General features: G+C 34.4%; 1 protein-coding gene across 1 annotated transcript in view; it reads left to right on the top strand.

Annotated features, from left to right (window-relative positions):
* LOC135735693 (receptor tyrosine-protein kinase erbB-4-like) overlaps positions 1-15,862 on the top strand; it is a 194,541-nt gene that overhangs the window by 133,400 nt on the left and 45,279 nt on the right. Inside the window, exons 4-13 of the mRNA XM_065254188.1 lie at positions 4,948-5,082; positions 7,238-7,303; positions 7,773-7,891; positions 8,009-8,150; positions 8,222-8,335; positions 8,452-8,578; positions 8,765-8,838; positions 9,448-9,538; positions 10,468-10,667; positions 12,767-12,899. Of these exons, the coding sequence (XP_065110260.1) occupies positions 4,948-5,082; positions 7,238-7,303; positions 7,773-7,891; positions 8,009-8,150; positions 8,222-8,335; positions 8,452-8,578; positions 8,765-8,838; positions 9,448-9,538; positions 10,468-10,667; positions 12,767-12,899 (1,201 nt within the window). The remainder of the gene's footprint in view (positions 1-4,947; positions 5,083-7,237; positions 7,304-7,772; positions 7,892-8,008; positions 8,151-8,221; positions 8,336-8,451; positions 8,579-8,764; positions 8,839-9,447; positions 9,539-10,467; positions 10,668-12,766; positions 12,900-15,862) is intronic.

Consider the following 15,862-nt stretch of genomic DNA (forward strand, 5'->3'; position numbering starts at 1 on the left):
CAGCAAAAAAAAAAAAAAATAGAGTACTGGCACCTCTTTTGGGCCACTTAAAGCACTGTTTTCATGCAACAAAATACCTGACTGTACTTACTTGTGTGTTGTGTTTTATATGGTTGAGAAGTGGTTGGGTTTAGGGTAAGGGTGATGGTGGGGTTAGATGCTCCAAAATATCTTTAAAACCATAAATGTTTATGAAACCATTTCTACATTTACAAATTCATAAAATTAAATGTGTCTTATCTGATGTATAAGGCAAAAAACTTAAAACGTAACAACAGATTGCATTTATAAGCTACTGCCGCTAGAGGACCCTAATCCCTTAATACGTCACTTTACGTCGTAATAAGGTGCTTTTGCACAAACAACTTATGAGGTCGTTATTTTTTGGAGGACAGTCTCTGTATGTCTGCGTATTAAGGCAGTATTAAGTATTTCTCTGTATTTCTTGTGTTTTTTTTACAGTAATTTGATTGGATATAGAAAAGTAGGCATTTCATTCAGAAATGGAACTTGGAGCAGACTGACAGATGGAGGGGGCGGGGTTAACGGATGCTCCGCCCAAGCTTTCATGCTGATGTCATCAGAGAATGATCACCACAAGAGGGCATTTTTTTTAGATTTTAAATCAATGAGGGCACATGAATAAAAAAAAAGTTATGACCTACATGGATAAATTGTTTATAATGAACACAGCAATATTCCACTAAAAACAAGAATGTTCAGTTTAGATTTCAAGGGGACTTTAACTCTTTCACCGCCAGCGTTTTTTAAAAAAGTTGCAGTGCCAGCGTTTTTCATGATTTTCACCAAAGTTTAATGCCTTCCAGAAAATGTTCTTCTTTAAATATATAAACATACAATGTACCAAATGAAAGAACAGACCCTCTGCTTTCAAAAAAAAAAAAACACTCGTTTCATCCTACCTTCAGTGGTTCTTTTGTAATCAGCTTTTGAAAATGGGTAGGTTTCTGCAAAAACACCACATTTTGAGCAAAAAGCAGAGATAAATCCATTTTTATGACGGACTTTTCATAGAGATCCCATTCAGAGCGATCTTTAAAACAGACACGGACATGCAGCCGCTTGCCATAGGGCAATACTTCGGGGTTTAAAAAGTTGCGGAAGGGTGGATAATAGTGGAATTGCGGAAAGACGGAAAATCTCGTCATTGGCAGGGTTTTCTCTTGATTGACGAGATATCTCGTCAATGGCGGCGAAAGAGTTAAAATGTTTGAGATATTATAAATCTGTCCTTTGTGATTTTCACAATTGTGGTATAGTCTTGTATATACTGTATTGGATATACTGTATTGGATATACTGGAGACAGGTGAAATGAGAATTAATTGACTTTATTAAGTAGTTTTTGCTTTGAAGTGTTTTTTTATCTGGTTTTGTTATTAAATTCGCCTCTAACAAAACTTGATTGTGTTTGTGTCAAATTTAAAGAAAGCAATATTTTTATTATATAAGACATTTTAACAGATGTTGCAACTGTGCGCTTAATGAATATTTTCCTGCCGTTTTCTATCTCATAAATAATAATTGGTTATGGCACATTAATCTATTCATTTATTTTTCAAACCCGTTTGACATCTCCACAGTAAAAATTTGGGTTATTTTTAACTCATGCTAGGTAAATATTAGACAGAAAACAGCGCTGGGTTAAAATTGACCCAATGCTGGGTTATTAAACCCATGGTTGCATAACAACAACCCAACATTGGGTAATTTTTAATCCAGCAATGTGTTTTGTCCAATATTCAGGGTTGCAGTCAGCTGGAGATTTCTCTTCATATTTATACAGTTACTTTTCTCATTGGCCTCACAATTGTCAGAAATGTGGAGAACATTTTAATAAATAATTGAACAAAAATTCAAAATAGTTATTTAAAAATAGTTGGACAAATAATGTTAATTAAAGTTTCTCCTGGCAATGGTTGCAATAAGTTTTTCCTTTCAAATGACTTTAAAATATAAATGTTTACTCTTTTTTTTTGTTTTTTTTTTAACATTTAATTTGATATCAGAGACACCCAATCACTCGTAATATCTTATAGTTATTTATCATTCTCATTTAAATGTATGACATTTCTTGTTCTTGCAAATCATGTGTAAAGGATCATGAGTTTCCAGCTGTGAAAGTCAAAAGTGCCTTTTTAAAAATGTATGTTACTTCAATCACATTGTTGACCTTTCCATCATACTGTCATTGCCTTGCAAGTGTTGAAAAAGACTGTCAATCTTTAACTAAAAGCAAGTAAAACATTGTCAAGTTGAAAATTGGAAATAACTGTTAAACTTTTGGCCATTAATCTTGCCAAGCTGGTCAATGTCTGTCTTAAAATATCCCCATTGACCAGTGCAGTGAGATTAAACAGGATCGGGGCCAGATGCTGGGAGGTTTATGACTCAGGGTTTTTTCTGAGGATGTGCATACATGATGCAATAGTTTGGTGATTTAAATGCCATAAAACTGATTACGCTTAAATGACCAGCCCATAAACCTACTTCTCATTAGCCAAAGATCCACTATAGTTTGTCAATCTGCAAATGTAATTTTATTTAAACCCATTGTTATTTAAAACAAAGTAAAGATACTGTATAAGGATTTTGCCAACCTTGCAAGTATTTGATATCGGCACTTGAAGAGTTCAGATGCAAAACCCTCTAAGTGCATCTAACATGTTTTCTTATAAATGAACATTTTTTGTCAGGACCCCACACTTATGTTTAGGTTTATTCATTTCACTTTAACTGCAATGAAAAGGTTATTAGTCAGTAATTGAAATGACATATTTTTACAAACTTTAGTAATTTCATTGTTAATTTTTATCATCTCATTTTTGAGGGAGGTGGCATTAACTCTTTCCCCGCCATTGACGAGATATCTCGTCAATTAAGAGAAAACGCTTCCCCGCCAATGACGAGATTTTCCGTATTTCCGCAATACCGCTATTATCCACCAGGTGGATTTTTCCGCAACTTTTTAAACCCGGAAGTATTGCCCTATGGCAAGCGGCTGCATGTCCGTGTCCGTTTTAAGGATCGCTCTGAATGGGATCTCTATGAAAAGTCCGTCACAAAAATGGAATTATCTCTGCTTTTTGCTCAAAATATGGTGTTTTTGCAAAAACCTACCCATATTCAAAAGCTGATTGCAAAAGAACTACTAAAGGTAGGATGAAACGTTTTTTTTTTTTTGTTTGAAAGCAGAGGGTCTGTTCTTTCATTTGATATATTGTATGTTTATATATTTAAAGAAGAACATTTTCTGGAAGGCATTAAACTTTGGTGAAAATCATGAAAAACGCTGGCGCTGGCTGGCAACTTTTTTTAAAAACACTGGCGGTGAAAGAGTTAAGCGGCTTTTTCATCTGAGCTCTTTACTTGTTAAAGGGTGCATATTGTCCGATTCACGATTTTTTTTTCTTTGGTGTGTAAATGTGTATAAGTACATGTAAATGATATGCAAAAGGTGCAAACCCCAAAGTACACGATGATGAAGTTATCGTTTCCAATGTAAATGTATTTTCTTGGACTACAACGAACACAGAGATTGTAGCAACAGTTTACTTCCTGTGCCTTGACGTAAAAAAGACCGACATTATCATAATTCCTCCGGCTTTGCCTCACAGTCTGTAGGTTAACTCCTGTTAGCATTGCATTGTGAACATTTTTCAAACAAGGTAGGGAGCGTCACATTTCTGGCTGACATCAGAGGTATTCAGACCAATCACAACGTACAGATTAGCTGGCCAATCAGGGACACAGAGCTTTTCAAATCGATGAGCTTTGTACAATATCAGAGCATTTGAGGAAAGCAGTATTTCTTGAGGTATAAAAATGCACGGTATCTGGAAAAGAATGTGTTTTTTAAACCATAAACCATGCAAACACATTGTAATATACCAAATACACAAAACAACATTGTTTTTTAGCAATGAAATAGGTGCTCTTTAAAACTGAGAGCCTCACTATCGCCATCTCTGTTTGAAACATTAAATTGCAGGTTGTTCGCTTGTTGAAAAACAACTGACATTTCTCACAAAATCCAAACGGACAGCTCAAATTATAACTCATTATTATAATCTTTTAATGCCCTTGCTCAGTAACTAATTTTTGTTTATTTTTTTGCCAAAAAACATAACATATTACAGCTTTAAATATTCAGTTTGCAGTCATCTTGGATAAAAGCGTCTGCCAAATCCATAAATGTAAATAAAAATAAAACAAATTAAATGGTAAATAGATGATTTTTACTAAGGCTAGTTATATGGCTGAAGCTTATGCATAATCTATTATGTAGGTTGACTGCACCACTATCTAGCCATTTAATTCATTAAGTTACATTAGTTCTTCATGGAGGGCAGTCTGAGTAATGTTTTTGGTGCATTAACATTCCTGTTTGTTTCTCTTTGAGACAAAATGAGTTTGAACTATGTTAACAAAACATGTTGGTGGTTTTATTTAATAAACCAGACAGAGCCAGACATTGAATTTGTGATGTTTCTGAGTATAACATGTCTAGGTTCTTTATTAAAACCACAGACCTGACCTTTTCTGAAATTAGTCTAATGTTTTTTTTTTACAGGGGAATAGGAGGGTTTTATTTAAAAGTAAATCAGTGTCTATCAATCCTGTTTTCTTCCATGAATATAAATATAACTATTCCACATACAGTATGTTCTTAATCTGTTTGGACACATATATTCATAATCTGGCCTGATCTTTTATAAGCAGCTTAACATTTATTGGGATTGGAGTGATTTTCATTCTTAAATCCTCTTCTTATAAGAGATTATTTTCATTACACTTATTTCATAAACTGGTTTTATACGGTTATAACAGTACAGAGAATCCCTAAGGTGACCTCAGATATCTCAAAAGACTTTCCAGAATTTGTTATGATTCCTAATTCAGCTTCTGTTTATATTTGATTGTATAGAAATCTTGAATGGAGGTGTGTATGTGGATCAGAACAAGTTCTTGTGCCACGCTGACACCATCCACTGGCATGACATCATCAAGAACCCACGGTCTGAACTTCTGGTGGTTCCTGCCAACAGCAGTGGAAACACATGTGAGTAGATGAGATGAGAAGAGCTAGAATTAGGCAATGATAAATCAAATTCACATTTACACTTCTGTCTGTCAGGCTGGTTTGAATTTAAGTTATGAGTGAATCGTTTGTTTGGGTTTATGAATCATTTAGACTGGTTAAAAACTTTTTGGGAATATTGTGGCATTTTTTACAAATTACTTATCTGTGAGCTTCATTATTTTATAAAAATGAACTTGACCTTATAATCTTTCATCAAAAGCACAAATCTCCTCCCCTTCTCGATACAATCTCTCATTATTTTTGGTTACAAGATAAAATTACAAGAAAAGATTGCAGTGATTAGCAAATATCAATATGACCGAACTTCCAATTATTAAATTAATTCCCCATGGACGAATTCAAGTCCTGCCGTACATTATTTCTCATTTCAGAAATGGCTTTCCTCGTATATGTCACCACAGGAGAAATAAGACAATCGCTTCTTGGCTACATTTAACTCTTTCTTCGCCATTGACGAGTTATCTTGTCAATTAAGAGAAACATTTGCATGAAAAAACATGTTCTTGATAAGTTTTTATGGTTATCTGTAATACCCCACTTATCCATTTGATGGCGCACTTACCCAATTTATAAAAAACTGAAGCGAAAAAATATTTATTAATTTATAATAATTCTTCTGAATCTGATCTCTAACAAAATTCCTTCACACAACTGCAGTTATTTTAGTGTTTTGCTAAAAATATATATATATAAGTTTATAAGCAGAAAAAATATATAGATAGGATGAAATGTTTTTTTCCTGTTTTGTTTGTTTGTTTGAAAGCAGAGGGTCTGTTCTTTCATTTGATATATTTGTATGTTTATATATTTTTAGAAGGTTTTTTTCTGCAAGGCATTTTGTGAAACTTTTGTGAAAATCACAAAAAAAATGCTTGTGGGCAAAAAAAAAAAAGGCTGGCGGGGAATGAGTTAAGGGACTTACAACAGCATTCTACAACCAAATTAACTTATGCAAAATGCAGGTAGTGACTACCGCATTTACAGAAACTCTGCATACTGTGTACCTAACCAAACTTAATTAGTTGTTAATGAAGTATTTAAATGTGCATCATCAAAAAAATTAATGCCTAGAAGGAAAAAATGTCTTCTGTAGCCTATGTGCGATGCAGAAAATAACAGCAGCACGAGCGTTTGCTGACTAGTGTTGCCAGATCTTGCACGGCAAAATACAGCAAACACAAAAATACCAACAATAAACCGAAATAAATCAAAATTCTTTACCTTAAAGATTCAAATATTGGGCCTGACAGCTCAATTAATAAATTTGATAAAACCAAAAACTTTATCACTTCATGAGACAAAACCATACACGGTTAAGCGCCACAACAGTATGTAAGTACAAAAAAGACGAGGACCTGGCAACACTGCAAGACAGCGCCCTGTCAAGCAGCCTCACAAATGCATACAACATACAACGCAAAGCCGAAGGTTTATTTTAAAACATACTGTAACCCTGCAATATTATTTTGGTCAATGCCGTGAATGATAACCACGTGAGACGGCATGACGTTTCTAATTCTTTATAAATAAAAATCACAGATTCACTGAAATAAATCAACTCAAACAAACGATTCACTCACAAATCAGACTTACCTTGGAGATTTAAAATCTTTTAGGTGCTGCCATTTGGTGCATTTGAGTCCATAATAGTTTAATAAAAAATGTAAACAATATTTTTTGTGAATATTTGTAAACATCCTTTTTAAGCCCCACCTACTTCTGCTTTTATCAGAACAGATACAAATAATTTTGAGATTGCAGATACAGATATTGGCTATGCTGCACACCTTACTAGATTAACCAATGCTAAGTATATAAAAAATCTGTTTAGATTGCTGAATAATCTTATTAAAGTTTTCTGAATTGTGTCTGTATGTTGTTGAGGGCTTGTTGTATCCAATGACACATTTCTGCCGATAGAACAATTACTGTAAAGATTATTCAGTAAAATCACTTGTAACTGAAGTGATTTTCTCACACGGTAATTACAAAACAGTCAATTAAATTCAATCTGCTGCGTGGGAACGTCGTCTTGTTTTATTATTACCAGGAGTAAATCCCACAGCACACTGCGTTGTTGTTGTTTAAGATGAACATGCCGTGTATTTTACAGGCAGAAGATGCCATCGGTCCTGTAACGGTCGTTGTTGGGGACCACAGGAGGACCAGTGCCAAAGCTGTGAGTATTTAAAACTTCATTTATTATCTTTTTGATTTGGTTTACAGTGCACGCAGACAAATGATGTTTTATAAAACTGTAACATAATGAATGCATTGTTTTGTCAATACCAGGCCACAAAGATGGCATCAAAAAGCAAATTGTTATTGTATGCTAAACCGAAGACTGATAGATCTTTGGAAAACTCGGTGGTCCTTTCTGAAACGTTTTGACACAACCTGTGATGATGCACTCATGAGTGGGCGACGGATACAAAGGGTGGGAGGGAGAGGAGATGGCAGGTTCAGTTTTCGCCATGTAATTTAGTAAAATTAAAGAGGATGCAGCTCCATAGAGCGTCAAAGATGATTGGGGGGTGGTGGAGTTTGTCTGACAAATAATAGATTTAGGGGGTTTGCTTTGTCCTGGTGACTGGTGACATATTTACAGAAAAGTGAAGTTATACAAACTCCACAACTTTGCTTTACAGTAACAAAGACGGTATGTGCAGAACAGTGTGATGGACGATGTTTCGGTCCGTACGTCAGTAACTGTTGTCATCGCGAGTGTGCAGGTGGCTGTTTCGGACCCAAAGACACCGACTGCTTCGTATGTCACCATGTTATGTTGGATCTCTTTGATGTCTTAGAATGTGTCTTTTCATTATATTCATTTGATTAATTGATGATCTAGCATGTTCTTACATGTGTTTCTGTTTGTTGTCAGGCGTGTACGAACTTTAATGACAGTGGAGCTTGTGTGACACAATGTCCTCAACCATTCGTCTACAATCCAACAACCTTCCAGCTTGAGCACAACCCTAAAGCCAAATACACATACGGAGCCTTCTGTGTCAAAAAATGCCCACGTAAGTTCTAGCTAGCTATTGCATTTATCAATTTTAACAAAATACAAACTGTTTTGATGTTTTTGGCACAGATAACTTTGTGGTGGACCACAGCTCGTGCGTACGAGCCTGTCCGAGCAACAAGATGGAAGTCGAGGAGAATCACATCAAGATGTGCATCCCATGCACCGACATCTGCCCAAAAAGTAAGATCAAGGCTTCTTAATTTCCCAATTAGCAAATACAACATCTCATGGCATTTGGTAGTACTGTAAGTATGTGTTAAGTTGTGAAACATTGTTTGTGTATTGTTTGTGTTCAGTGTGTGATGGTATAGGTACTGGGAGTCTTCAAACAGCTCAAACTGTAGATTCCAGCAACATTGAGAAGTTTGTCAATTGCACCAAGATCAACGGTAACCTCATCTTCCTCATCACAGGCATCAAAGGGTGAGAAATGCTTAAAGGCTGACAAAATCAACATCCCGAATGACTTTTTAGTTTCTCTTTGAACCGCTTTATACATTATGTGCTTATCAATTCCGCTTGGAGAGCCGGCAGGTCGTAAGGTTTTGAATGATGTATGAATGCACAACACTTATTGCATTAACTCTTTTGTCATGTGTGAAATAACAGAGACATGTATCATGGCATTGGCGCACTGGATCCCGAACGACTAAATGTGTTTCACACAGTCAGAGAGATAACGGGTGAGGAAAGGCATTTTACTATAACTGTATAGCCAAATGCAAATGTAAAAATGTTCATTTACACCTGATGTCAAGCATTCGGTTTGTTTCCTATGCCATTATCATTCATGAATCCTTATATCCTTATTTTTTCATGCCTAATGGTTTTCTTCCTGTATTTTTTCTTGTGTCTAATAAGTTAGAAAAGATTGAGTGCTTGGTCATGTTAGAAAGCTTCTATTACGTTAGCAGATATTGTAGTTAATGAGGCGAAGCGATTAAAATCTACGCAATGAGAAAGAACCACGACTGTTGTCGTGAGCACAGACCCAGCATTTATACGCACATTACTTCTGATTCCGATACACTAAAACATCGATCATAAGAACGTGTGCAACCAAGAAAATCCTACCTATAATGGTATTGAAACTGTTTTTATTGGATATTGCATTTCTTCATATACTTTATGTATTGCAATCAGTACTTACAAACTTACATTATAGGTTTTACAGTCACGTTCACAGATGTTGATGGACGATAGTTCCAATTTTACAATGTTCACTGCCATGGAAAGGCATTAAGTGAAAAAAAAGTACATTTATTATTCCTGATTGTTTATATTTTCCAAAGGTTACTTGAACATTCAGTCTTGGCCAGAGAACATGAGCGACCTTGGTGTCTTTTCTAACCTAGTCACTATCGGAGGAAGAACTCTTTACAGGTAAAAATTGTTTTTGTAGGTGAATTAAGTTTTTAACATATGACAAAACGAGTCATAAGGGTCAATTTTTTTAATTGAAAATTTTTATTTTTATAATAATATCCATTGATGTATGGGTTGTAGCATAATATTTGCCAGAGATACAACTATTTGAAAAATCTGAAATCTGAGGGTGCAAAAAATCTAAATATTGAGAAAATCGCCTTTAAAGTTGTCAAATGAAGTCTTTAGCAACCGATACTAATGATAAATACATTTTTTATTTATTTACAATAGTACATTTACAAAATATCTTCATGGAACATGATCTTTACTTAATATCCTAATGATTATTTTGTCTCAGACAATCCATTTTTTTTCTTGCTACAAATATTCCTACTTATGACTACTTTTGTGGTCCAGTATTTTTGTCATCAATATTTCATGTTTAATTTCATCGATGATTTCTAAAAATGTCTAAAGGTTTCAAAGTCAATGTGAATAAAAAAATCGTTGAAATCAAACATTGTAAAAACTAGAGATGCACCGATATACATTTTTTTCCACCATGGCGATAACGATTATTCAGACTGATATTGGCCGATACCAATGCCGATAGTTTGGTGGTTATATTAAGTTGCATTAACTAAATTCTGAAGATAAAATTTTCTAAATGTTATTCATTCATATAATATCCATTAATATTGAACTTTAAATTAATGATGTTTCTTTACATTTTCTATACACAGAGCTCAAGTTCTTTGCATTTTCCTGTTCTCTTTTGATTGACAGGATACATCAGCCATGACTATTGTCTGTTTTTAAACTATTGGACGATAGTGTGAAAAAAAAATGCTTTTTCGACCCAAATAAACAATTTGTGCACATTGAAAAGATCAAAACTCTTCAATGACTATATGACGCTCACCTTTACGTTTTAATTTTTTCAGTGGTATTTCTCTACTGATCCTGAAACAGCGCTGGATCTCTTCGTTGCAGTTTCAGTCTTTGAAAGAGATCAGCGCTGGAAACGTTTACATCACCAACAACAGTCAGTTGTGTTTCTATAACACGGTGAACTGGACCGGGCTTTTCCGCACCAACACCCAAAAAGTCCTGATCAAAAGCAACAGAGACCCCAGAGAGTGCAGTGAGTATATTTAAAACAGTGCTATCAAGTGTGCCTGTGAATCTATGTAAATGTTATACAATAGTGAAAATAATCTTGCATGGACCTTTTATTTATACATGCTTCTCTATAGCTCACTGTGTTAGCAGCACATAAGGTCATGGGTTTAAACACAGGAACACACATCCTGACTAAAAATGTATAATACATTACTTCCTATACATTATACCTTATTTAACAAATACAAGTCTTACCATAAAATATAATTAAAGAAATGAAAATGAGGGAATGACTAAAACATTTGCATCGTTTTTTTATTCTTTATAAAAATACTAACAATTTTCTTATTTGTTTTTAATGGAAAATATATAATTGATGTTTTCCAATAAGACCTGACAGCTTTGATCACATTCACTCATTAATGACATAATAAAGTGTAAACTTTTCATCCTATCACAGAGCTCTGATAATACATCAGCTAACAGGTCTGCCAGTTCTTCAATTACATTATACTTTACCTCTGGGACATGAATGGAATATAAAGGCATTGTTTTACTAGGCAATATGTTATGTAAGATTAGACTTACGTGGGTTCATGAATCGTTGAGAGTGCAGAATTATTCGCGTGAGTCTGATGAAGATGTTCAGACAGTCAGAGAGTCTGATGCCTCCCATTGTGCCACAGTGCCAAGCTGTGTTGGATGTAATTAGGGAGGTAATAAGTCTGTGGTGTGTGGGATCAATGGAGCTGTTAGCCGTCTTATTCATCTGCCTCTTTTTCACAATGCTGGACTCAGTAATGTGAAGCTTCTGGATCATCCAGCGGCCCAAATAATGTATTGTATTAGCCGCCGTTGATTAAAGTGGACATCGGCTGAGTCAATCCAGTGGTATTTTGTGGACATTACAGGTTCAGTGACAACACTGCTATTAAACGTGGAATGGGAATTTTTGAAAAATGATAACTTTAGTGTGCTATCATTGAACACAAAACCCCACCCTACATTTAAATCACCATCAAAAGCCACGCCTTCTCCAAAGCAGAAAGCACAGACCAGAGCCCACCATGTCAAGTCTCATTCAGTACAAAGTGAATAACATTACACATTACTACAATAACCAGTAAACAGTAAGATGCAGAAAGTTTTCAGTTGTGTAGACGTAGTTTGCTTAAGTAAGGAATAATGCTTCGCGTCGGGTCCTGATCACACTGTCGGGGCTTATTTCCCGATAACTACCGGCAGCCTCTACATTATCCCGCTTATTACACGGCTACTTGCCACATAAGAAAAAAAACTGGACATGAATATGAATTTGAAACATTTTACTGGCATATTAGTTTTAAATTAACATTTTTATCCTTCCGCGAAACTTTGCACAGATGCATAAAATGATCGTAATACCTTATTAAGATCCTCTGCTTCATACTTGTCTGTCTCCATTTTTTTTTGGTTTTAGCCAGTCTTTGAGAAGTTTTAATGCCCATTCTGTATTTTTTTGTGTGTTGGCTTCGTAGCTGTCATGCTCTATTTTGTCAAGTTCAGTCTCAGTAAGCTATCTGTGTCTTGTCGTTGTTCGTTCTTCTATCCACTGTTTAAATGTTTTGTTTTTTTCCGTACATGTTAAAATTATGGTTGTCCAGTGTTTGTCACAAGATGGCGCCAAACAGCTAGTAATCTTTATTGGCGCGGAGCGATTTTAATCGTACAAGTAGTACCGGCTGTGCGTTATTACTTTGGTGCGGTTATTATTTGAAAAGAACGAACCTGCAAATGTCTCAACTGACCAATCAGAATCAAGCATTCCAGAGAGCCGTGTAATAATTATAAATAACATTACGCTAATTCATAAAAGCAACATGATGCTAGCACGTTGACACAGGAGAAGCATTTGTCCAATTATTGCATACGGTCGAAGTGCAGTGATTGGTTGAACCTTTTTTTTTTGGGTCATACACCTTATAAAAATACATTTAGACATCTTAACATAGTGATTGCTATCAGGATGTGAGGAGACTTTCAATCGGCATACCTTGTGTCCTCTCATTGCATGTTGCTATATTAAGTTGTATAACTTTTAGGCCTATAGTAATGCGTTTTTTTTTTCTATTTGTTCCTCAGCCAAACAGAAGATGATGTGTGATCCGCTTTGTTCAGAAGCAGGATGCTGGGGTCCAGGTGCAGACCAATGCCTATCATGTAAATACTTCAGCCGAGGAAAGACGTGCGTAAAGTCCTGTAATCTTTATGATGGGTGAGTAAAAAAGAGATGGCAACTGTATGCACGCAATGAAAAAAACTACATGGTTCGACGGTGTCCAAAGTAAGAGTGTCGATCAGATGCAGTACTCGGTTTTTATTTTTCCATACCTTTGTTATAAAATGTGGAGATATATTTTTATAGATATCAAAACTGAAACAAAAACAAGTGACCAAAACAATGTTATGCACATTACAATTATATTATAGCTTTAATATTTGATTGTTAACTCTTTCCCGTCAGTGACAAGTAGGGATGCTTAACGATTAATCGCGATTAATCGTTAGCAGAATAAAAGTTTTTGTTTACATCATATATGTGTGTGAACTGTGTATAATAACTTTGTATAAATAAATGTACACACATGCATGTATATGTTTTAGAAATGTTTACATGTGTATATACATTTGTGTATTTATGTATAATTTATATTACATATAAATATAAATACTTAATATATTTTTAAAAATCTTAAAATTATACATGAATGTGTTCATATTTATATATATATATACATATTTATTATACACAGTTTACACACATATGTGATGTAAACAAAAACTTTTATTCTGCTAAAGATTAATCGCGATTAATTGTTTAGCATCCCTAGTGACAAGTTATCTCGTCAATTAAGAGAAAACTTTTGCATAAAAAAACGTGTTCCTGATGAGGTTTTATGTTAATCTGTAATACCGTGATTATCCACTAAATGCCCAATTTTCCCAATTTATAAAAAATCTGAATCAAATTTTTTTTTACTAATTTTAAACTCTGTGTATGTTTTGATAATCGTTCTGATAATCATTTTGCTACAAAAATGCAATTATTTCAGCTTTTTGCTAAAAAAAATATTTTTAAAGAAAAATACCCATATTTAAGAGTTTATAAGCAGATAAAAAATATAAATAGGATAAAACCCTTTTTTTTCAGTTTTTTGTTGTTGTTGGTTTTTTTTTTTGTTTGTTTGTTTTGAAAGCAGAGGGTTCTGTTCCTTCATTTGATATATTTGTATGTTTATATATTTTTAGAATAATTTTTTTCCGGAATGCATTTTGTGAAACGTTTGTGAAAATTACAAAAATGCTGGCGGGCAACTTTTCAAAAAATTAGTTAAGATGGTTACGTTTAAAAAAAAAATTCCCATACTACGTAACATTTTATTCTTAATGAATAGAATTTATTATGGGAACATTATGCTCTTCATTTCAGGATTTAATAAGTTATTATTAGCCAAACAATTAATGCTTTTGGCTAATTTCATTTTGCACTCAAACAATATTTGGAGTACTTAGTAATTTCACAACGAACCCCCAAGGGTCCCCAGACCCCCTGTTGAAGACCCATGACTTACACCATTATGTCAAGTCTTAATTTTATTTTGTAACCCAATATTTTGGTTTATAGTATGTGTATAGCCACTGTTACTGCAGTATTTTTATCAAGGCTATCTATCATGTAGAGTGCTGTTATCTTCAGCCTCTTTGTAAACACAATCATGGACAACATCTGCCCTGGGGTTATAAAAGGAATGAGAGGAATGGATTTCATCTAAAAGTTACGAGTCCAGGCAATACTGTGACCGGCCGGCAGCGATGTACTGGCCAAAATCCAGCTAATTGTCCTTTGGCCCATCCTAAGCGGATTCACAGCACACGGCCATCTGTAAATGACAACAAGGAACCGTTGGTCTGACATCAAATTTACATTGTAGTATACTGGGACCCTTTGGAGAAGAACTCTATTGTTGGCACTGTTATTCTGCTATAGTCATTAAACAAAGGAAACTCCCAAATCTGACCAGCATGTGAATCACATTCCCTGTGGCAGAAAAATGTAATTTAGTTCCTAACAATAATCAGCTGTGGGGGAGTGCCTGGATTTTAGAGCGCAAATGCGGCTCTCATTACAGTCAATCAAATGGGTTTTAAATCATATGATATTGTGCTGAGTTTAAAGGTCCCGTTCTTTCTGTGTTTTTGAAGCTTAGGTTGTGTTTACAGTGCACAATATAACGTGTTTATGTTTCACATAACTGGCCGTTTGCTGTAGGCTTTGAAAGGCTTTGATTTATAACTGTATATATTTTCAGTTAGAGAATTGATTGTTTTCAATTTGGTTTTGTATTCAATTTGTGACAATGGACCACAAACCTGAGTGAGTTTCATGAAATCCTGTGTCCATTCTCACGAAATCCGTGTCCAGCATCAGAATTTTAAAAAAGCCCTTAAAGCCAATTGTTTGTTTATTTATTTTATTTTTTGCACATGTAAGATTAAGGTCTGAACTTACTATAACCACTATTCGTAGAGGATTAAAACAATTTTAGATTATCATTATAAAAAAAGTATCATTACCGCAACATGATATTACATTAAATATATGCATTTACAAACTCATGTTTCGGTAATGAGAACTAAAAAGTTGTCTAGGTACTATGACAAACAATATTTCAACTTTTATCTGGAATGAAAAAATAAGAACTGCTTACCTGGTAGCCATCTTGAGTGTCACAGCCAATGATGTCCCTTCCAACAATTTTTTTAAATGTTAGTTTCTTGAGGGCTTAAACAATGATTGAAAATTGTTGTGGAGGATGAGAAAATTAATCTTGGACACATTTATATTCCTTATTATCGTCTCTACATTTACCAAATGATCACCAAATACCACATGTTTCTTTACTGTAGATGTTTATAGTATAACATGCACTGAAACTTTTGATTTTTTTGATTTTTTAATTATACATTTTCCATGTGAAAGAACCCAAATCCAGTCATGGACACGTTGCGGTAATGAACATTTCCCCCTTAAATGTGGAAAAAAACAACAAAATTGGTTTGTATGATGTCATTTGAAATCATGTGCAAAATAGTACATGAAGAGATGTTTGTAACTGTATGTTTCTTATTTTGATTCTCTTACTTTGAATTTACTTTTTTTTTATCAAAATGTTTCAT

This window comes from Paramisgurnus dabryanus, chromosome 4, assembly GCF_030506205.2.
Source record: "Paramisgurnus dabryanus chromosome 4, PD_genome_1.1, whole genome shotgun sequence".
NCBI classification, from domain to species: Eukaryota; Metazoa; Chordata; class Actinopteri; order Cypriniformes; family Cobitidae; genus Paramisgurnus; species Paramisgurnus dabryanus.